Raw genomic sequence first — 21,643 nt, forward strand, 5'->3', positions numbered from 1 at the left:
CAGGGCCTGCGCCGCTTCCTGCAGGAGCGGCCAGGAGCCGCGCAGGGGGCGGAGAGAGGAGCGGCGAGCGGCGGCGGGGCGGCGCGGGGCGGCGCGGGGCGGAGGGCGCCCGAGGGCGAGCGGGCAGGCGGGCACGGCGGGTTCCGGGCCAGCCCCGGGGCGGACGGTTGGCCGGGCGCTCGGAGCCTCGCCGGGGCCTCGCCGGAGCCGGGCCGGGCAGCAGGGGCCGCCGCCGCCGCCCGGGCCCGCCGCCCGCGCCCCCCACGCTGGCCCAGAGGGCTGCGGCCGCGTCGCCGCTGAGGATGTCCCGGAAGGGGCCGCGAACGGAGGTGTGTGCGGACTGCAGCGCCCCGGGTAAGCGAGGCCGGGCCGGGGGCGGGACCGCACAGCCAGGCCGCCGCCGGGCGGGCGCCGGGGCCTGGCGGGAGCGCCGTGCGGGGCCGGAGGGCGGGGCGGGGCGGGGGGCCTCGGCCTCCAGGCTCGGCCCCCGCCCGGGCCACTGCGGAGCCGCGTCCTCGGCTGGAGGGCCGGCCTGGGGGGCCCCTGCTCCCTGGAGGCCGTGGACGAGCGAGGAAGGACGTTCCCGGCGCCGCCTCCCACCCCTCGGTCTGAGGGAGGCGGGCAGCTGGCTGCCCCTCCACCTCCATCTCTATATCCGACGGAAGCGCCAGCCTTGGGTGGCATGAGGGCCGTGGCGGAGGCCGGCAGGGCTTGGGAGGCTGGGGCGAGTGTGGTTTTGTGTCATCTCAGTGCCACCCCCGCGTCTTGCACCTGCTGCTCTCGTGGTCGGAACGCCCGCCGGGGTGGTGGAGGGCAAGGAGCAGAGGGCCGGGCATGTGCGCCAGTGGGGCCTGGGTACCGTCTCCTCAGGAGCAGATGAGCGGTGGCTACTCCCAGGACTCCCTGCCTTGGGTTCCTAAAGCTGGGGCTCCTTGTGGGGCCTGGTGTTCAGGGCCAGTCCAGACCCGGGTGTCTTCCCGGGCGGCATCCCCAGGCCTGCTGGTGACTGGGAACAGCTCGGCTGGACCCTGCTTTTGCTGTTCCCCGGTAAGGCCTGCTTGGGAAAGTGAGCTTGGCACTGAGCTATGCTGGGCCCGGGCTCCTCCCTGTTCCCTAGCCAGTCTGGCCAGAAATGGATGAGGGGCAGTGGCAAGAAAGTGCCTAGATTCCCCCATCCTGCTGACTTCCTGGCCTGCCTCCTGGATGTATTTACATGGTGGTTCCCTTCTCTTTCCTAGCAGAGTTAGGACTGGGCTGGAGTGAAACCCCCCCGGCCTGCTGAGGAAGGCAGGGGTAATGATCCAAGAGGCTGCTCCCTTCTGATGGGGGAGGACAGCCAATGATGGGGCTCTGCAGCTGGCCTGAGAGGGAAGCTCTAGCCCCATCCATTCTTTCTTGAGAAAAGGAGCTCTCTCCCTGGTAGGCCCCTGGGCAGGCTCCGGAGGTCTGTGGACTCTAGGGGGAGTGGGCATGATTAAGAGTGAGAGTATGGGGTGCTGTTTTGTGGACCCATAACTTTCAGCCACCCCTTGAGCAGGCCCAGGACCCCACAGGTTGAGCCTCACAGATGCTCTGGTGGTTCTGGAGGTGCCAAGCTGGAGTATTTGGGAACTGGGAACCTGGCAGGGCTTGGGGACAAGATACTCGATGGGCGTTATGACTGGAGGCCTCTTTGGGGCTTATGGTTTAGAGGGCCCTGGAGGAGCTATCTGGGAGTGGGGGTTCATACCCCTAAGAAACTGTGACTCCCTTTCCCCAGATGCAGGCAGGTCTGGGGATGGCAGGGCTGAGGACACCTTGCCTTATAAATGTCTGTCCCATCGTTCCACACCTCCATGGGGTGGGCATGGCATGATGGGAGGAGAGGCTTAGCAGGTACCCTACCAGAGGAGCCTGGGCGTTAGTGTGCCTTTGTTCCCAGCTTACTCTGTAACCCCAGCAAGACTTTCTTCACTGTGGGGCCTCAGTTTCCTCAATTCTGAGGCAAAAAAGTTGGAGTAGAAATGGTTTTTGAGGGGCTGCCATCTCTGAACCTGTGGTCTCATTGTAGGGCAGCACCAGCAAGGCAGTTATCCCCTTTTTTTTTGGAGATGGAGTTTTGCTTTTGTTATCCAGTCTGGGGTGCAGTGGCGTGATCTCTGCTCACTGCACCTCCGCCTCCTAGGTTCAAGCGATTCTCCTGCCTCAGCCTCCTGAGTAGCTGGGACTACAGGCATGTGCCACCATGCCCAGCTAATTTTGTATTTTTAGTAGAGACAGGGTTTCTCCATGTTGGTCAGGCTGGTCTCAAACTCGCAACCTTAGGTGATCCACTTGCCTCAGCCTCCCAAAGTGCTGGGATTGCAGGCCTGAGCCACTGAGCCCAGTTGGGAGTTGTCCTTTGTACGTTGCGTTGAGTATCTGGCCAAAGCTTCTGGATACCCAGTGAGCTCAGGGAGGAATGGTGAGCATGCCATATGTTGGATTGCCCAGCTCCTACCCCCAGGTCCTCATCTGTCAGAGGCATTTGTGCCCCAGATATCTCCTTTCCCCTGACCCCCAGTAGAGGTCAGGAAGGTGGTGAGAAGGTAAAGATGGTTGTGAGGGGAGGATGTGGACAAAGTCTTACTCATTATCCCACCTAGCACCCAGCAAGGTATCTGGCATGTGGCGGGCACTCCCTGAGTGTTTGGCTGCTTGTCAGGACCCTGGCTGCTTGGGACTGTCCCACACCCGGACACTAGGATGCTGGCCCTGGCAAGCAGTGGCACATTTGGTCTGGGTCCTGTGGCACCTCAGGCAGAGAGGCATGAGGGTACCCCGTAGTCTGGAGTCCAGATCCAGTGCGAGCCCCCATGGTGTATGACTCCACCCCAGGGTCACAGGCTTCTCTTATTGCAGGAGCCCTGCAGTTCCAGCCACTTGAGTAGGCTCAGGGGCTTTTGTGCTTGGTTAATTGGGGAGGTCATGGACGTCAGAGGTGAGAGGCAGCCTGTCCCCAGAGAGCCCCTTGCTCCCTCTGCTCCCAGGCCTGGGCACATGGGACAAGTGTGAGTGTGTTGTGAGGGAGCTGGACATGGTGTGGCTGCTAGGTGCCGTGTGCCTGGGCTGCCTGGAGAGTCCAAGAGGAAGGGCGTGGGGAGCCCTGGAAAATGTGCATGTCCACCTTTCCTTTGCCTTGGCCCACCTTGCCGCAAGGTCCCCGTCAAGGGCCTCTCCTCACCCCATGGGCTTCTATCTCAGCCTTTCCACTTCGGCAGCCCTGGGGATGAGTGAAGGCCTCAAAATGCCCATCCTGTAGGCACCTCTGGTGAGCGAGGCTGGGACATGTCACAGGACCACTTGGAGGCTGATTTGTCTCTTCTTAGTGCAGATTGCAGAGTGAGACTCCTCTCAGATTGTTGGGCTCCTCTTCCTCCATTATCGAGGTAGAACTTGTGTGTGTCAGTGCCCGCACCTGAGTGTTCATCCTGATGGGCTTTTACATGTGTGTATACCTGTGTAACCACCACTCTGATCACGTTATAGAATAGGGGTATCCAATCTTTTTAGTTCCCTGGGCCACACTGGAAAAATTGTCTTGAGCCACATGTAAAATACATTAACACTAATGATAACTGAGGAACTAAAACAAGCCAAAAAAAAAATTAGAGCTGGGCGCGGTGGCTCAAGCCTGTAATCCCAGCACTTTGGGAGGCCGAGGCGGGTGGATCACGAGGTCAAAAGATCGAGACCATCCTGGTCAACATGGTGAAACCCCGTCTCTACTAAAAATACAAAAAATTAGCTGGGCATGGTGGCGCGTGCCTGTAATCCCAGCTACTCAGGAGGCTGAGGCAGGAGAATTGCCTGAGCCCAGGAGGCGGAGGTTGCGGTGAGCCAAGATCGCGCCATTGCACTCCAGCCTGGGTAACAAGAGCGAAACTCCGTCTCAAAAATAAATAAATAAATAAATAAAATAAAAAATATATAAAAAAAAAATTAGAAAAAAGTCTCATAATGCTTTAAGAAAGTTTTTGAATTTGTGTTGGGCTGCATTCAAAGCTGTCCTGGGCCGCCTGTGGCCTGCAGGCTGGACAAGCTTGTTATAGAACATTTCCATCACTCTAGGGGGCTTCCAAGTCCCTGCTCCCAGTCAGTGCACCCCAGAGGTAACCACCATTCTGACTACCCCAAGGACTACTCTTGCCAGCCTTCATGATGTGGGCTTTTCCTTTAATCTAGTAAAGACCTGGCCCTTAGCTCAGGGAGGGAGGCCTGAGGCTGGCCTGTATATGCAAACCTACTGGCCCTGGAGGCCACTGATGGCTTCAGGTGGTGGCAGGAATTCACTGTAGTAGAGGCCTCCGTGGGGTTGGTTAACATGATCACTAGTTAACATGATCCCAGGGCCACACCTGCTACCTCTCCACACATACAGACCCACAGCCTGACGGTGGAGCCAGAAGCCCGGGGGAGGGCTGACAAGTTCTCTTACAGTTCCTGTCCCTTCTGTCCCAAGTTTGGTCCAAGGAGCCTCTTGAGGCAAGGATCCCTTCACCTTAAACTATAATCACTCTGTGACTTTCAGGAACACTTCTTGGCCCTTCTGCTTTTGGAACTGGCCTGGGTGGAGCCTGGGGGCTCCTGCCTGGGTAGAACCAAGGGCACTTGCACAGAGGGAGAAGGTAGAATGGTTAGGGTGGGTCCCATCTGTGTCATCAAGAACTGAGCTGACACCAGTGTCAGCTGCCCCAACCAAGACAGTGTCCTTTGCCTACCATTCCTACCTCAGGTCTCACCTGGAAGAGAGGGAGAACCCCTCCCCCAGGCTGGAGGAGGGTGCCAGGCAAACGGTTGGACCACATTCCTGCATCCTGGTCTTGGTTACTGGCACATCCAGGGTCAGTTCACTACATCTGGTCTGCCCACAACTTGGGGGTCTGGAGCCACTGGCTGTGGATATCTAGTCAGCCTTTCCAGGCCTGGCATCTCCAGTAGGACCACAGACCTCAGGGAAGCCCATTTATGATCCTGCCCTGGGCGGCTCCCCACTTACAGGAAACCCCACCATTTCAGCAAGAGGAATTTGGGCTGCATCATTTCCGGCTTCCTGCCTGGGCTGCCGGAGGTGGCTGGCGGCAGCCCCCTGACCCAGTGGTGTTTGGAGTGGGGAGAGGGAGCTCTCCATGCCTGGGGTGCTTCATTGTTTAGGTAAAGCCAGCACAGAAATGCATGTCAGGGCTCCCCCTCTTGGCAAAGAAGGCTAGTTCCTTCCTCCTGAGCTCTGTAGTCAGCCCCTGAGGAAGGTGTTGGCGGTCACCTTGGGCATCCGTCTGTTGCCCTGATTTGAAGGGGGTCCCCAAAAAAGCCTAAACCCAAAGACAAGCCTCTCTCCTTCCTGTTTTCATGCCTTAGTTGGGGGCACTTGCTGTGGGCAGAGCTCAGGGTGGGCCCCTGACTCATAGTCTCCTCAGTTTTCCTGGGAACTTTGGTGGAAGTCCTTGGAGGGGAAGGGCCTAAGAATTGCCTTCTGGTTGGGAGAGATTCTTATCCCCCCAAACTTGTCCCTCCCCTGGCAGGTACACTTCTGAACACCCTGAGCACTATAGGGCAAGGCAGAGAGCCAGTCCCCCACCCCCACCCCAGGACAGGGTTTCCTGAGACAGGGCGGGGGCCACTGGGCAGAGCAGAGTGTCCTGGGAGAGAGGCACCCTGCCCCCACTCTCAGGCGGCATACAATGGCCGCTTTCTCCCCCGTGACCTTTCCGCAGCCTGAGTTGTATGCAGCTGTCTCCTCCCCATATCCCAAGGGGCCTAGGATGGGTGGCATCTCCTCCTCCCTTGAGAAGGACCCCAGAACTTCCCCCCAGTCCTGGCTCTGCTTCTTCTTTCCAAAGCTCACTTTTCCCTAAAGAGTGGAGAATGGGCTATACGAGCAGAGGGACAGGAGCAAGTGCGGACATGGTATGGTCTCAGGCATCAGAGTGCCACATCCTGGCAATTCCACTCATTAGCCTTGCGACCTTGAACAAGCCCTTTAACCTCTCTGAGCCCTTGTTTCCTCATCGCAGAGGTAGCATGTCCTACCCCGCCTGACAGTTGTAAGCAGCATCATACATAATGCACCCAGCTGGTACCCAGTGGGTGCCCAGTCAAGCCCAGCTCCTTTGCTCTGTCTGTCCTTAAGAGGGCTCCAGCTCACACTCTCAGTGATGGTGGCAGGAGGCTCCAGCATGAAAGGACCTCACCTGCTGGCAGGTGGGCAGAGTCAGGACCTGTGGATGGGTGTGATATGTCAGGCATGTTTTGACAGCATTTGGCATGCAGCAGCATCAGGGTTGCATCCCCTTGGGGATTCCTACTTCCCTACTGGAAGGGCTCGGGTAGATGCCTTGTTTCCTGGGAAAAGGCTAAGAGACTGGTAGCAGTGGCTGCAGGGCAGGGAGCTGTGCTTGCTGAATGGGCCCTGAGGACTGCATATCCCAGAGGGGTAAGGATGTAGGAAAGGGCATAGCTCTGACTGCCCCTAGCTGTGAGCCCTTGGGGAGATCCTTCCCTGGTAACTTGACTGTAGTGATGGTCCCAGCTCCTAGGCTGTTGGGGACTAAGTAAATGTGTGGAGAGTACTAAGCATAGCATGGGCCAGAGCAGGTGCTCAGGAGGTCTGACCCATGGTCTGGCTCCGGCTGACACTTGCCCTCCTCCTGGCAGACCCTGGCTGGGCATCCATCAGCAGGGGTGTGCTGGTGTGTGACGAGTGCTGCAGTGTGCACCGGAGCCTGGGACGCCACATCTCCATCGTCAAGCACCTTCGCCACAGCGCCTGGCCTCCCACACTACTGCAGGTACAGGGCTCGGCTGGGTGGTTCTTCCTTCCCCACAGACAGAGTGTACTGAGCATGAGGGCATTTTCCCCTCACCCACATACACCCCCGTCTGGAATCTGCAGCTTCCAAGGGGCAGCACCCCCTGGGGAAGAGCCTAATCCTGACCCTTTCCTCCCATCTGCTCACTTCATGCAGAAGGGCAGCACTCACCCCCACTCTGCCACTTATCAACATGGTCGTGTAGCATGGAGCAAGTTGCTTCACCTCTCTGAGCCTTGGCACACTCACCATTCGACCTGAAGCACTACACTGGATCTGTGTCTTTGGGCAGCTGGACTAGAGGGAGGTGTGATGGTGCAAGCACACAGTAGGCCCCCTTGGTACTGTTTCCAGCTACACCAGCCACAGCAGGTGCTCAGGAGGTGTTTCCCCAGTGCCCAGCACGCAGTGGGCACTCTCTCACTTGGCATCTCTTCCCCGCAGATGGTGCACACGCTTGCCAGCAACGGGGCCAACTCCATCTGGGAGCACTCCTTGCTGGACCCCGCACAAGTGCAGAGTGGCCGGCGTAAAGCCAACCCCCAAGACAAAGTCCAGTGAGTGGGGCTGGAGGGGTGGTGGGCAGAGACTGCACAGTCTGGGACAGGGCCTTGGGAGGTGGCAAGGTGACCACCCTCTCCCACTGTGCTCCCCATTCCTCCTGTGTGCCCCATGCAGCCCCATCAAGTCAGAGTTCATCAGGGCCAAGTACCAGATGCTGGCGTTTGTGCACAAGCTTCCCTGCCGGGACGATGATGGGGTCACCGCCAAAGACCTCAGCAAGGTTTGAGGGGCCCTACAACAGATGGGTGGCCTCCTCCTCTTCTCCCCACCCATGACTCCCTGAAGGCCTCTCCTTTGTCCCGACTGAGCCCTGGGCCCCAAAGGCAGAGTAACAGTAAGCAGGATGGAGAGACCAGATTGCTAGGTCAATCTGCGTGCAGCTGAGGCTCGTCAAGCTCCCAAGTGAACACACAAGGCCAGAAGCCCAAAACTGCCACTCAGAAGCTGGGGAAACCTGGGGTAGTTGCTTAGCCTCTCACAGCCTCAGTTTTCTCATCTGTAAAATGGGAAAGAAATAACAGCATCTACTTCATAAACAGTATCTAAGCAGAGCACCCAGCACACATAGATGGTGACTGACAGCAGCGCTTATTAATTGGCATTAACCCCTAGTGGGAAGCCTCTGTCCTCATGACACAGCCTGGTTTGGGCAGTCCTCCTTGGAGCTGGTAGGCGTCCCGGGGCAGCCGGGGCTGGGTGCAGCTTTTGAGTGGGGAGGCGCGCCTCGTGCACATGCGTATTCATTGCACGCTTTGCTCCTCTTAGCAACTGCACTCGAGCGTGCGGACAGGCAACCTGGAGACATGTCTGCGCCTGCTATCCCTGGGTGCCCAGGCCAACTTCTTCCACCCAGAGAAGGGCACCACGCCTCTGCACGTGGCTGCCAAGGCAGGGCAGACACTGCAGGCTGAGCTGCTTGTAGTGTATGGGGCTGACCCTGGCTCCCCTGACGTTAATGGCCGCACACCCATTGACTATGCCAGGTGAGGGTCGGCTAAAGGGTGCAGTGTGGGTGGGTGTGGGTGTGGGTGAGGGCTGCTGCTGCAGGACTGAGCCATACCCCCTTCCCACAGGCAGGCGGGGCACCATGAGCTGGCGGAAAGGCTGGTTGAGTGCCAATACGAGCTCACTGACCGGTTGGCCTTCTACCTCTGTGGACGCAAGCCGGGTGAGCAGAGCTTGGGGCGGCCCTGGCTGGGCTGGGCAGGGCAGGTGGGACCTGGACACACCCTGCAGCAGGTGCCATGGTGACAGAGCAGCTGGGGAACAATGTTGCTAGGCAACTGGCTCCCGTGAAATTGCTGCAGGCTCCGGGCTGCAGCAGTGCTGGGGCTAGGGAGTGGGGGTGGGCATCCTGCATCCTCACGCCAGCTCCCAGCACTCCTGGGGGTGGCCTGCCCGCCCCACTTTCTCCTGACACTTCTGGGTGCCAGCCCTGCTCATGGCAGTGAGGTGGGCTCCCAGCTGCTGAGGCTACCCGGCACTAGTGAGTGACTTGGCATTTTTATTTTTGTTCAGATCACAAGAATGGGCATTACATCATCCCACAGATGGCTGACAGGTGAGTGCCACCTGATGCCCCTTTCCACATGGCCATGTTGGATGCCATGTGGGCACCTGACCCCCAGAGCTTCCAGCCTAGGCTTCAGGGGCCTGGGACCCTGCTCCCTCCCCACCCCCAGAGACTGGAGGCACAGCTTAGTTGTCAGTCCCTAATGCTGGGCCCCAGAGGAGATAAATAATGTCAGCTCCGTACGTGGCCAGCACAGCCTAAGCCCCATGACTGTCAAGTACATGAGGGGCGTGGGTGTAAGAAGCTTCCTTCGGCTGGAGGGTGGGTCACTGGGTTCTGTCCCAGTAGCACTGACCCTACTGTCTTTAGACAAGCCTCTGCTCTTAAATGAAAAGATGGGGGGGCTCCAGGGATGGGACTAACTTTGAGACTGCTGGCCAGGCCTCTGTAGCATGCTCAGAAATTGGGCAGGTGCCCTGGGGCTGGTCAAATGAGGTATTTCTGCCTCTGTCTGAGAGGCCCCAAGTGCCCAGGCAGTGTGGGACACTCCCTGCCACTCACCCAGCACATAAGATGGATGTTAGTGCCACCTGGTGGCCGCCTCTGATGGCCATATCCTCATGCCAGGCTGTGCCTGCTGGCCTGGATCTGGAGAGAGGAGGTACTCTCTTCCCCAGAGGCCTGCGTGGGCAGATGGGCATTGCCAGGCCTGGGCAACTCAGATTCTAAACCCAGACCTCCTCAAGACCCTAAGGCTCCTAATTCTATGATCTGATTCTACCTGGGCTGTGTGTGCATGAGTGCGTGTGTGTGGTGAATAGACCCCAATATGGGTTCCATTCAACAGCACATTAACTGAGCACCTTCCCCGAGCCAGCTACTGCTCTTGGGACTGGGAGCACAGAGGTACCCGAGACACAATCCCTGCCCTTCAGGAGCTTACAGTCTAGCCAGGGAGGCAGCCTAGGAGGTGATTCTAGTCCCCATGGGGGAGTGCAGCAAGAGAGGCAGAGGTATGGAGGGTAGAAATGCTGCATAGGAACTGAGGCAGCTCCCAGGGCTGGAGCACAGCATGGGAGGCCAGAAACCCCACAAGCAAGACTGGAATAGAGATGGGGAGAAGAATGAGCAGCTCCGAGAGCATTGCCAGGACCTGTGACCATCCCAGGAGGAGAGAGTTCCAGGCTCGGAAGTGTGAAGTACGCTCTGCTGCTTACTGGCTGTGTGACTTGTAGGCAGCTTGCCTTCTCTGAGCCTTGGTTACCTCTTCTGGAGATGGAGATGTATGTCTGTTTTTCAGGGAGGAGAGAATTAGATAACATATCCGAAATTTAGCTTTTGTTTAAGAGTTGGGGTCTCACCCTGTAGCCCAGGTTGGAGTGTGTTGGCTTGATCATAGCCCACCGCAGCCTCAAGTGCCTGGCCTCAAGCAATCCTCCTACCATAGCCTCTTGAGTAGCTGGGTCTAAGGCATATGCCACTATGCTCAGCTAACTTTTATTGCTTTTGTACTTCTGTGTTGCCCAGGCTGGTCCTGGCCTCAAGCGAACCTCCCACCTTGGCCTCCCAAAGTGCTAGGATTACAGGTGTGAGCCACTGTGCCCAGCCCGAGGGTATTCTAATGAAGTTGGTTGGGGTATGCCATATGCACCTGTTATTACTGCAGTGCTTGAAGGCAAGGGGTAGTGCAGCCAGGGGTGTCCAAAAAATCACCCTGGCTGTGGGTGCAACAGGATCGTAGAGGCAAGACTAGAAGGAGGGAGATTAAGAAACTTGCAAAGCCCAGGCAAGAAGTGATTGTGGAACCGGGGAGTTTCACTAGGACTGCAGGGTGAGGGAGGCTTCTGGTGGCTGACACTGGTGCTGGATGAACAGGTCACTGAGGGACAGAGCAAGACCGAGGAGGAGGGGCGGGGGACGCAGTGGGACAAGCTCAGCTTTGTCCCTTCTGGGCTGGGTGTGCATGGAGGTGGGTCTGGGCCTGACATGAAAAGGTGTGTATGCTGCCCTGCTCCTGGGTAACTGCTGCCTCTGTCCTGTTCTTCCCTCTGCTGCCTTCCTCTGGACTTAGATCTCGACAAAAGTGCATGTCTCAGAGGTATATGGTGCCTGCCGGGGCAGCAGGCCTACAGGTTGGGGAGGGCGGAAAGGCGTTTGGTGTGCAGCATCTGGGGTACCGTCTCCCTGGGATCCGTGCATGTTGGGGAGGTTGCTGGCACGAGTCTGGCCACCTCTCAGGTCTCTCCCCTTCTCCCGATTCCCGTCTCCCTCTGCCCGCAGCCTGGACCTATCCGAATTGGCCAAAGCTGCTAAGAAGAAGCTGCAGGCAGTAAGTCTGCTCCAGCAGTGCGCTGACACTCGGAGCTGGCCCTTCTCTGATCCCCCACCCCCTGCTCTTGCTTCCCCTTCCTCTGACTCGATGCCTTTTTTTCCAAGTCTTGGACCTGTCCCCTCACTGGCCTCAGCAGTCCCCTCTCCCTGACCTCCCCGTGAGTGGATGGAGTGGCCTCTTCTCTCCCACGTTGCAGCTTGGAACACGACCCCTGCCCACTTGCTAGTTCTGAGACTGTAGGGCCGGGCAGCACAGGAAAGGCCACCTTCTCGGAGGCTCACTACATCCTGGGGAGCTGGCCTTGGTACAGGGGCCGATGCATCTGACAAAATCTGGGCCCCTTTCTTCCTCCAGCTCAGCAACCGGCTTTTTGAGGAACTTGCCATGGACGTGTATGACGAGGTGGATCGAAGAGAAAATGATGCAGGTGAGTCAGGGAGCAGGAGTGTCTGGTGTGGAGGACCGGAGCAGCCAGGGCATGGGTCTCTGGTCCTTTACTGGGCGAAGAAGGGGTGCTTGGGGTTGGGGCTGCTCAGAAGCCTGCAGATGAGCCCCTGCTAGCTGTGAGCCTGGCTGGGCAGCATCCCAGGCTGGGTAGAGTGCTGAGCGGGAGGCGGCTAGCTTGCTCCTCCCCCAGCCTCAGACTGGGGCTCCTCTCTCTCTGGCCGCCTCCCACTTTGGCTGTCTCCCTGGTACTGCTCCGCCCCTCTGCATCACTCCTTCCTGGCCACAGCCAGATTCCAGCCCAAACTCTAGGTCTGGCTGTGTGGGACCAGCCTTGTTCCATTTGTCCGTCCCCAGCAAGCCACGCCCAGCCTTGCCCTGGCCCAGCCTAGCTCTGTGTGCCTAAGACCACCCCTGCTCTGAACACCAGTGCTCGGTGGGCATGGAGGCAGCTGGGAAGGCCAGGCTCAGTGCTTCCCTACCCACACCATGGGGGCCTGGCCACTGTGGCTGATCTGCTCCTTTCCCTCCCCCACAGTGTGGCTGGCTACCCAAAACCACAGCACTCTGGTGACAGAGCGCAGTGCTGTGCCCTTCCTGCCTGTTAACCCAGAATACTCAGCCACTCGGAATCAGGTGAGGGGGCTGGGTTGGGGGCCTAGGGTGGTCTCCTTCATCCCTGTGGTCCCTCCTCATCTGGCAGTGGGCTAGGGCCTAAACCAACTCTCCAGCATTTGCCAGGGCCTCCCTCAGGGCCCAGCTGGCACTGGGATTTGGGAAGGGGCAGGAGGCCATTCTTTTGAGCACCTGGTGAGCAGCTCCAGCAGGTGTTCTGGCCTCTGCCCAGGCACCCTCCTCTGTCATACCCGGCCCCGGGTGGCCTTGACTGTTGACTGGCCAGGTAAAGCTGGGCTGGGATGCTTTAGCTGGGGTTAAATTAGATGGCAGGGCCATGCCTTGCTGCTTGGTCCCTACCCCCATCCATCAGTCATAAAGGGTCCCCTGAGGCCAGCCTGGCCCTTTCTGCCTTGCAGGGGCGACAAAAGCTGGCCCGCTTTAATGCCCGAGAGTTTGCCACCTTGATCATCGACATTCTCAGTGAGGCCAAGCGGAGACAGCAGGGCAAGAGCCTGAGCAGCCCCACAGGTAGGGGAGGGGTGGTTGTGGGCAGCAGGTGGGGCTCCAGGGGCCTTTCCTGCATGGCTCTCCCTGCCAGGGGTGGCCTGAGAGACAGGTCGTGTGGTGGAGTGAGGCCTAAGTGACAGCCCTGTGTCCTCAGACAACCTTGAGCTGTCTATGCGGAGCCAGAGTGACCTCGACGACCAGCACGACTACGACAGCGTGGCCTCTGACGAGGACACAGACCAGGAGCCCCTGCGCAGCACTGGCGCCGCTCGGAGCAACCGCGCCCGGGTCCGAGGGCTGCCCTCCCCAGCCCTCCCGCCCACTCCACCGAGGCCCAGCTCTGTCCTCTTGTAGCCCAGGGACCTGGGGACAGGCGGGCTGCTCGTAACCTTAATAACTGCCCCCTGTGGGTGTTGGCTCCCCTGCCTCCAGCTCTGATCGGCTTAGGTCTCTCTCTGCAGAGCATGGACTCCTCGGACCTGTCTGATGGGGCTGTGACGCTGCAGGAGTACCTGGAGCTGAAGAAGGCTCTGGCTACCTCGGAGGCAAAGGTGCAGCAGCTCATGAAGGTCAACAGTAGCCTGAGCGATGAGCTCCGGAGGTTGCAGCGAGAGGTGAGGGTGCAGCCTCAGTGGGAGGGCCGGGGAGCCCCAGGCCTCCAGGGAGTTGACAGCACTTTGCACCCACAGATCCACAAGCTGCAGGCGGAGAATCTGCAGCTCCGGCAAACTCCGGGGCCAGTGCCCACACCCCCACTCCCCAGTGAACGGGCAGAACACACACCCATGGCGCCAAGTGGGAGCACACACCGCAGGGACCGCCAGGCCTTCTCCATGTACGAACCAGGCTCTGCCCTAAAGCCCTTCGGGGGCCCACCTGGGGACGAGCTCACTACGCGGCTGCAGCCTTTCCACAGCACCGTGAGTCACTTGTGGGTCTCACAGCATGGGAAAATGGGTAGGGCTGCCACAGGGTCCACAGTGACTCTCACTGTGCTAACATCCCCAGGAGCTAGAGGACGACGCCATCTATTCAGTGCATGTCCCTGCTGGCCTTTACCGGGTAAGCAGGGCCTGGGGAAAGCAGGTCCATCTTAGCCAGTAGGTTCTGAGCCCCAGGGGGTGCTGGGCTCTGTGCTGCATGTGGGACCTAAGATGATTAGACTGACCCTGTCCCTGCCGGACTTCTGGCAAACTGGTGCGGTGGGGCACTCTAACTCCATCCAGCACTGCCCTGGGTTTCAGATCCGGAAGGGGGTGTCTGCCTCGGCTGTGCCCTTCACTCCCTCCTCCCCACTGCTATCCTGCTCCCAGGAAGGAAGCCGCCACACGGTAACATTTCCATGCCCAGTGCTCACAGGGTGGCTGGGGGCCATATGGTTCCAGGAACACATGCACTCACCGCCCCTTCCCTCCGCCCTCCAGAGCAAGCTTTCCCGCCACGGCAGCGGAGCTGACAGTGACTATGAGAACACGCAAAGTGGGGACCCGTTGCTTGGGTGAGGCTCCTTGGGTCTCCAGCCCAGCCTGCTCACATGCTGAGGCAGGGAGATTGGGAGGGCCCCTAGCGCGTCTCTGAGGACCTAGGCAGGCGGCTCCAAGGCTGGAACATTTCTTTATCTTTCTGTCTCTTTTCTGGACCTGGGCCTTAGGCTGGAAGGGAAGAGGTTTCTAGAGCTGGGCAAAGAGGAAGACTTCCACCCAGAGTTGGAAAGCCTGGATGGAGACCTAGATCCCGGGCTTCCCAGCACAGAGGATGTCATCTTGAAGACAGAGCAGGTTACCAAGAACATTCAGGAACTGTTGCGGGCAGCCCAAGAGTTCAAGCATGACAGGTACAGGGTTGGGGGTGTGTGGTTCCTGTTGGCTTCTGGGGTGTTATAGAGGGCATGAGGAGCCCTGTGTTCTGGTGTCCCTGGGAACCTCCCTCGAGAGCCCCCTGATTTATACCCACTCTTCTCCCCTCAGCTTTGTGCCCTGCTCAGAGAAGATCCATTTGGCTGTGACCGAGATGGCCTCCCTCTTCCCAAAGGTACAGCAGCCAAAGAGAGGACCAGGAGTGGGGGGGACCTTGGGCTGGGGCAGATGTGGAGAATCCCATCTGACTGCTGCCTGGGAGGAGACAGACAAACTGGGCCCTGATCGCAGCTGGTGGCTTAACGTCTAAGGTCCAGCCTCACTCCCCACCCTCCAGAGGCCAGCCTTGGAGCCAGTGCGGAGCTCACTGCGCCTGCTCAACGCCAGCGCCTACCGGCTGCAGAGTGAATGCCGGAAGACAGTGCCCCCAGAGCCTGGCGCCCCAGTGGACTTCCAGCTGCTGACTCAGCAGGTGATACAGTGCGCCTATGACATCGCCAAGGCTGCCAAGCAGCTGGTCACCATCACCACCCGAGAGAAGAAGCAGTGACCTCTCTCCCCACACCCTCACCTGCACCCTAGGACCTCACTGGCCACAGGAGCTGGGCCACTCCAGACATTAATCCCCACCCCAACAGAGCCACTGGCACAAGTGCCCTTAGTGCTGCCACTCTCGCTGGCAGTCAGGCGCCCTGGTGCCCACCCCTATCGAGCCCCTAAGGATGGGGAAGTGGGGTGGCAGCAGCTTCTGTCCCCCACATTCCATGCACCTCTCCCCTGTATATAGCATCTCCCCACCTCCTAGTGAGCAGGGGCCTGCAAGGCATCACTCCCAGCCCCTGGCCCTCTAGGGCACCCTCAGCAAAGGGGCGGGTGGGGACACTCCAAGTGGGGCAGCTCTCCCCACACACGCCCCACCCCCATGAGCCAGTTCAGCCCTATTGGGGGCTGAGCGGGGGCATCCCCTCCTTTGTACATAGTCTCTGTGGATGTCCCTGCCCTGTAGCCACCAGCCCCTTGCTGCTCTCCCTTTAATGCCAAACGGCCCCTGCCTAGGGCACAGGCCCCAACCTGTGTGCTGGGGTCCCCAGCAGCAAACACTGGAAAGTCTTTTTTTTTTTTTTCCTTTCTTCTTTCCCACCCCTAATTTTAACTTTGTGGTAACTGAGTGTCCCTGCGTGCCTGCGTGTGAGTGTGCCGGCGGCAGTGCCGTTCCGGAGGCCTGGTCCATCTGGAGTTTTGAGGGGTGAGGGGACCAGAGCAGTGGGACCAGCGTGGGGGTCAGCTTCTCTTCCCCACCTGGAGCCAGGGGCTGCCCAGGTAACCAGCTGTGGTCCTGCCCGCTGCCTCCCTGATCCCTCCCCACTGTCGCCTCTTCTCTATGAACTTAAATTGAAAACCACTTCCCTCCATCTCCTGCTCCTGTGTGGAGGGGGAACGTGTGCTGGCCAGGGCAGAGGACTGAGCACCTGAGCCTGGGGCTGGCTCCCCGGGGTCCCTGACTCAGCTGGTGGCTGTGGAGCTGAGTCCCCTCCCCGTAACCTTTGCGAGGCCAGCACCCACCATCACTACCTGCACCTGCTATGGTCCCACCCTCTGGAGGCCTGGGAACCTGGCCGCAGCCTGGGAAGGCTGGAGAGGCAGACGGTGGCACCCACCAGCTCTCTCCCCATCCGGCCTCTTCCCTGGGGGCCAGGCCCTACCCGTGTGGTGGTTGGTGGGTGGGCTGACTGTCAAGACATGTGTCATGTACATTTGTATCAAAAATAAAGAAGTGACCATGAGCTATTTCTGATGCCTAGAGAATGGGGACTGGAGGGAAGTGGCAGACATGAAAGGAAGGGTGGCTGCAAGTGCCTAAGACTCCCCACCCAAGGAAAGCCCCTGTGCTGGGAACGTCTGTCTAGCGTAAGAGGAGTTTGGGAATAACAAGGTTAACATGTATGATGATAACGTGGCACCCTCCTAAAGCCCCGTGTCTAGGGACTGGTTGGCCAATGGGGGTGGGCTGGTGGTGCCCAGTCTGATTGGTAAGCCCCTGGCTGAAACACCACCTCCACGGCCTAGGACAAGGGTGCAGGTGGGAGTGTCTCTGTTCGGCAGATGCACCAGCTAAACTCCAGACTCTTCTAAAAATAATTTAATTAGAAACGGAGTTTTGGCAAGGGAGGCAGAAGCGGCTTTCTCTCCGCCGCCGCTCACTCAGCCACCAACGCGAAGGAACGCTGAGGAGGAAAACCTTCGCGATGCTCGGCCGGGACCGCACCGTCGCCACCAGGGGGCGCCCCGCGCCCGGTCCACGTGGCAGAGGTCGCGGCCTCGCGGCGCGGGGAGGAGCCACACGCTACAGTGGCAGGACCCAGGCCGTCACTCCGAGCTCTCACCCTCCGGGCCGCTGTCCGGCGTGGGCGGAAGGAGGGGTCTCCGGCGGGAGCGCTTGACTCGTCGCGAGGGCAGCAGCAGCCTCCGCTTCAGCACAGCTGTGGGCCAGGCGCCGAGCAGTCAAGGGCGGGAGGGCAGAGAAGCCGTGGGGGGCGACGCGAGATGGGGCGGGGGCCTCGGGTGGGGAGGGAACTCCTCACCAGCCACTGTGTCCTGGCTGTCCGCTGTGGGCCCCCAGTAGATGCTCTCCCCGCGTCGGAAGTTTCGGTGCAGCCGTGTGCAGAGCGTGGCCAGGGTGAGCAGCACCAGCAGGAAGGTCAGGGCCATGGCGGCCCAGGCGGCCTCTTCCGTACGTGGGGTGGGGCCCCGAACTGCCCGTGGAGGCGCTGCGGCGCGGGGGGCCGGGGAAGCCTGACTTGAACAGACACAGCTCCCTGGGCTGCCTTGCCCGCTGGGCACATGAACCTCTTCCCTGGAGCTGGCATTGCCTCCAGGTGCCCCGGGCAGCAGGGAGGCAGTGGGTGCTGATGGGGCATTACTCTCCCTACCACGGATTCCCAGCATGGGCTGCTTGGCCTTGAAGCTTCCTGGGGAAGCAGAGGGAAACCTCAGGGCTGAGCGAGTCGGCTGGGGAACAAGGGCAGCCCGCAGCCTCCGTCTCTTGGCACCACTGGGAGAGGGCTGCCTGGGCCCTTGAGATGTCATCTCTGTGCCAGGGGGCCGCCAGCTCCGCAGAGCGAAGGCCAGAGCCAGGGCCTAAGGAGAGGGGAGACAGCAATCACCCTGCAGCTCTCCTCAGAGAACCTGAGATCAACAAGCCTGCGCCCAGCACCTCTCACCTGCACACACCCTCTCTGGCACAGCCTCCCTCTACCTAGGGTTGGCATACAGGGAGGGGGCCCCAAAAGGCTGTCATGGTAGATCCATGCCATCTTCTTCCTCTGCTTCCTCCTCCACCTCCTCATCAGCCAGTGTGCAGCCCAGGCTGGCTCTACCCAGGCCATCTCCAGCGCCAGCCCCCACGCAGCCAGCACCAGAGGCTATGAGAGGAGGTAACTGTTAGAGCTACGAGGAAAGTGGGGACAAACAAGAGGAGCCCCTTGAATTTTCCTTTCCCTGCACATAGGGCCATAGCCTTCTGCCAGGGACAGGCAAGCACCTTTCATCAGCTACATACCCGATCCTGTGTGAGGCTGGAGTCAGGGGTGAGGGAGGGGTTAGCCATACAAGTGTAGGCCAGGAGGGCAAGCTGGAGCTTCAGCCAGGGGTGGGCACAGGGATGGTAGAGGAAGGTGACATCCTCAGCCTGGAGGAAAGGCACAGAGACATCAAAGCAGGTCCAGGGCCCTCCCAGAGAATCTCAAGTTCTCCCATCCAGGGGGGACAGTTTAAAGGGACTCCCAGGATGGCCAGATGGCTCAGAAAAGGACAAAAGGCCCAGAAAAAGACAAAGGGCCCTGGGTACTGGCATGTACCCCCTCTTGCCTCTGGGTGTTCCTTTCATCCTTCCTCTCCATCAAGTGCCACCCTTCAAAGCTCACAGCATGCCTGGATAACCCCGCCAGACTCAGATCATACTAGCCATATTTCCCTGCAGCTGTAAAAATGGCTCTACAGGTCCACAATCCAAGCCATAAGCATCTCCCAAATGAAGAACATTGATCCAATCTATACAGTTAATCTCCCAAAAGCATCCAAACACAGGGCAGGCAGGCAGCAGGTACATAATCTCAGGATGGAAACACTCCATCAATCATTCATTATTCCTTTTTGTTTCTTTTGAGATGGAGTCACCAGTCTAGAGTGCAGTGGCACCATCTTGACTCACTGCAACCCCCAAATCCTGGGTTCCAGCGACTCTCCTGCCTCAGCCTCCCAAGTAGCTGGGACTACAGGCTTGGGCCACCACACCCAGCTAATTTTTGTATTTTTAGTAGAGACCGGGTTTCACCATGTTGTCCAAGATGGTCTCAATCTCTTGATCCACTTGCCTCAGCCTCCCAAAGTGCTGGGATTACAGATGTGAGCCACCACGCCCGGCCTTATTATTCTCAGACTGAGTTGACTTGATGCTCAGCACTGTGCTAGATGTTGTGGGAGATGCCAAAGAACTCGTGGACTCTGCTTGCAGAGAATGTGTAAGAAACTAAGGAAACAACTAATGCAAATGAAAAAGCAAACTAACAAAACTTAGTGATTAGTTGTTAAATTATTATAGATTCAGAGAAGGAGGGGAGGAATAAAGGCTGATGCCATCAGACAAGGTCTTGGGAGGAGCTGAGTCCTGCTGAGGCCTGGAAGACAGCTGGAAGCGGATGGCAGGAGTGGAGGGAGCTGCACACTCCGAGTCAGGATAGCCCAGGTGTGGAGAATAAACAGGAGCAAAGAGACTGCGGCAGGGGTGAGGCTGGCACTCATTTATGTGGCAAGCAGACTGACACAACTGGAGAAGAACCAAGGATTTGGAGAGGTCAGATGAAACTTAAGTAAGGCATGAAAAGCCAGGCTAGAGAGTATGGCCACGATAAGGTGGGAAATAAGGAGCCATTGACGGTTTCTGAACAGAGGAATGACTTCATGAAAGGGCTGTTTGAGGAAAGGAATTTGGTAGGTGGTGGGAGGCAACATCTCTTGGCCTGGAGCTATTGCAGAGAATTTTTTTTTATTAGGTATTTCAGGCCAGGCATGGTGGCTTACGCCTGTAATCCCAGCACTTTGAGAGGCCAAGGTGGGCAGATCACCTGAGGTCAGGAGTTCGAGACCAGCCTGGACAACATGGTGAAACCCCGTCTCTACTAAAAATACAAATATTTAGCTGGGTGTGGCAGCACGAGCCTGTAGTCCCGGCTACTGGGGAGGCCGAGGCAGGAGAATTGCTTGAACCTGGAATGCAGAGGTTGCAGTGAGGCCCACTGCACTCCAGCCTGGGCGACAGAGCGAGAATCCATCTCAAATACTACTACTAAAAATAATGCAAGGTATTTAAAAGGAAAAATCAGAAGGGCTGTGATGAAGATGGAAGCTGCCGTGGAAGCTGAGCCCGCAGTGTGGAGCCTGGGAACCGCAGGCACACTCCTTCCACGATGGCGGTGCTGGCACACACCCTTCCTCGCCGCTCACACGCAGGGACAGAATACCCTCTCCTACAGAAAACTGGGGCCCACAAAGGAGACTTCCCATTGTCCCCCCAGGTAGCTGGAGCCTGGGCTTCTTCAAGCTACTCTCAGAGCTCCACTCACAGCCAGCTACCCAACAGCATCCTGACACAGTATTGCAGGTGACAAGCCTATGGCTGGCGGTCCTTGGCCATCTGTACTGGGGCTGATCTGTCCTGGGCTTGGGGGTGGGGCGGAGAACTAAAACCCTTGCCTCTGCCTGAGGGAAATGGTAAGGAATGGTAAGGAATCGGAGGCCTTCTAGGAGCTCCGGTCTCCAGGTGTGGACACCAAGGGTGGGCCCCTGCTTGTACTCACCTTCCCTGGGCTCACTAGTGTGGAGGTCACTCTTGGTGAAACCTACACATAGGGAAAGAACAGAGCTTAGGGCAGTTGGTGGACTCTGTGTGTGTGTAATGGGGAGGGGACAGCAGGCCCCAAACGCCAGGCTGGGATGGAGAGTTGGCGACTGAGGACGGGAGGAACCGGCAGAGGTCCCCAAAGATTGTGCGGCGAGAACCGAGCGGGACTGGGCTAGCCTTTCACACTCCTCTCTCCCTAGGCCCTCCAGGGCTCCTACCTGCGGGGGAAGAGGCCACAGGCCCTCGGAACAATGGGCTCCCGCCTCCTCCGCCGGTCTAGCCACCACCTGTGGGTCCAAAGCGCAGAGCTGGGGCGCTGGACGCGGCGAGGCCCTGCCCTCTCCTTCCAGGCACAGCCCGCCAGCGGAAGAACTCCGCCTCCCCCTCGGCACGCCACTCCTTCCAGGACGAACTTTCGGCAAAGCACTTTGAGCTCCCGGGCCGAGGCCTTCTCAGGAGGAGCTGATCACCTTACCTCGCTGGGACCCAGGAGCCTTGCTAGGGCGGCCAGAAAAAGCAGCTGGGGCGAAGGCGGAGGACGCGCCATCCCAGACGGCCCCGGGCCGGGTCAGCCGCCCAGCCACAGAAGGAGCGCGCGCGTCCCGCCCCTCCGGCCCCAGGGCCCCCGCGCCGCCTGCGCGCCCGCGCGCCCGGTGGCCCCGGGCTCGCGCCCGCCTGCCCTGAGCTCGCGCCCGCCCCTTCCTAGACCGCGGGCCCCCGGCCTCGCCCCACCCCTAGGCGCCCCCGCCCCGCCCCTAATGCCCGCCCACAGCAGCCGAGCTTGCGCGCACGCGTCCTAAACCTGAAGCCGGAAAAGTTGGGTGAGTGAGCTGGGCCAGCGCTCCGGGCGCTGCAGGGCCGCGGGGACCCCGTCGCCTCGCCCGGGGTTTCGTACCAGCGCGTCCTTGCAGCCTGCAGAGCACATCTGCAGCTCCTGGATGAGATTGGGATCCCTGTGGACCGGGTGGCCCAAGCTGGGGAGACGGGTACGCTCCCCTGGCAAACCTGCTTCAGATTTTGTCTGCGTGACCTGCAGCGAGAAGAGGGGCTGAATCACGAAGTCAGGAGGAGCTGCTGAAGGGA

The 21,643-nt window shown here is 59.1% G+C and overlaps 2 protein-coding genes across 7 annotated transcripts; one reads left to right on the plus strand and one right to left on the minus strand.

Moving 5' to 3' along the window:
- Positions 1 to 22: 22 nt before the first annotated feature.
- GIT1 (GIT ArfGAP 1) lies at positions 23 to 16,445 on the plus strand. 4 transcript variants are annotated; one of them, XM_039476864.2, is made up of 21 exons: positions 23 to 354; positions 6,673 to 6,806; positions 7,272 to 7,384; positions 7,506 to 7,611; positions 8,157 to 8,374; positions 8,465 to 8,559; positions 8,910 to 8,952; positions 10,976 to 11,002; positions 11,185 to 11,233; positions 11,591 to 11,663; positions 12,219 to 12,316; positions 12,715 to 12,826; positions 12,960 to 13,093; positions 13,267 to 13,419; positions 13,495 to 13,725; positions 13,814 to 13,867; positions 14,050 to 14,136; positions 14,230 to 14,303; positions 14,457 to 14,639; positions 14,773 to 14,836; positions 14,999 to 16,445. In XM_039476864.2, the coding sequence occupies exons 1-21, from the start codon at positions 303 to 305 to the stop codon at positions 15,209 to 15,211; spliced, it is 2,313 nt and encodes a 770-aa protein (XP_039332798.1). In that variant the 5' UTR covers positions 23 to 302; the 3' UTR covers positions 15,212 to 16,445. The 4 variants fall into 4 exon arrangements, with proteins under 4 accessions (XP_039332798.1, XP_039332799.1, XP_074244530.1 ...); XM_039476865.2 differs by lacking the exon at positions 10,976 to 11,002; XM_074388429.1 differs by lacking the exon at positions 14,050 to 14,136 and having other exon boundaries at positions 229 to 354; positions 14,999 to 15,343.
- Positions 16,446 to 16,786: 341 nt separating this feature from the next.
- TP53I13 (tumor protein p53 inducible protein 13) lies at positions 16,787 to 21,532 on the minus strand. 3 transcript variants are annotated; one of them, XM_039476868.2, is made up of 7 exons: positions 21,456 to 21,532; positions 20,779 to 20,847; positions 20,517 to 20,558; positions 18,221 to 18,349; positions 17,883 to 18,083; positions 17,244 to 17,799; positions 16,787 to 17,141 (listed from the first exon to the last, which is right to left on the minus strand). In XM_039476868.2, the coding sequence occupies exons 1-7, from the start codon at positions 21,483 to 21,485 to the stop codon at positions 17,029 to 17,031; spliced, it is 1,140 nt and encodes a 379-aa protein (XP_039332802.2). In that variant the 5' UTR covers positions 21,486 to 21,532; the 3' UTR covers positions 16,787 to 17,028. The 3 variants fall into 3 exon arrangements, with proteins under 3 accessions (XP_039332802.2, XP_003931509.3, XP_074244532.1); XM_003931460.4 differs by lacking the exon at positions 21,456 to 21,532 and adding an exon at positions 21,036 to 21,286; XM_074388431.1 differs by lacking the exons at positions 20,517 to 20,558; positions 20,779 to 20,847; positions 21,456 to 21,532 and having other exon boundaries at positions 17,883 to 18,108; positions 18,221 to 18,307.
- Positions 21,533 to 21,643: the final 111 nt, after the last annotated feature.

This window comes from Saimiri boliviensis, chromosome 17 (assembly GCF_048565385.1).
Source record: "Saimiri boliviensis isolate mSaiBol1 chromosome 17, mSaiBol1.pri, whole genome shotgun sequence".
Taxonomy (NCBI): Eukaryota; Metazoa; Chordata; class Mammalia; order Primates; family Cebidae; genus Saimiri; species Saimiri boliviensis.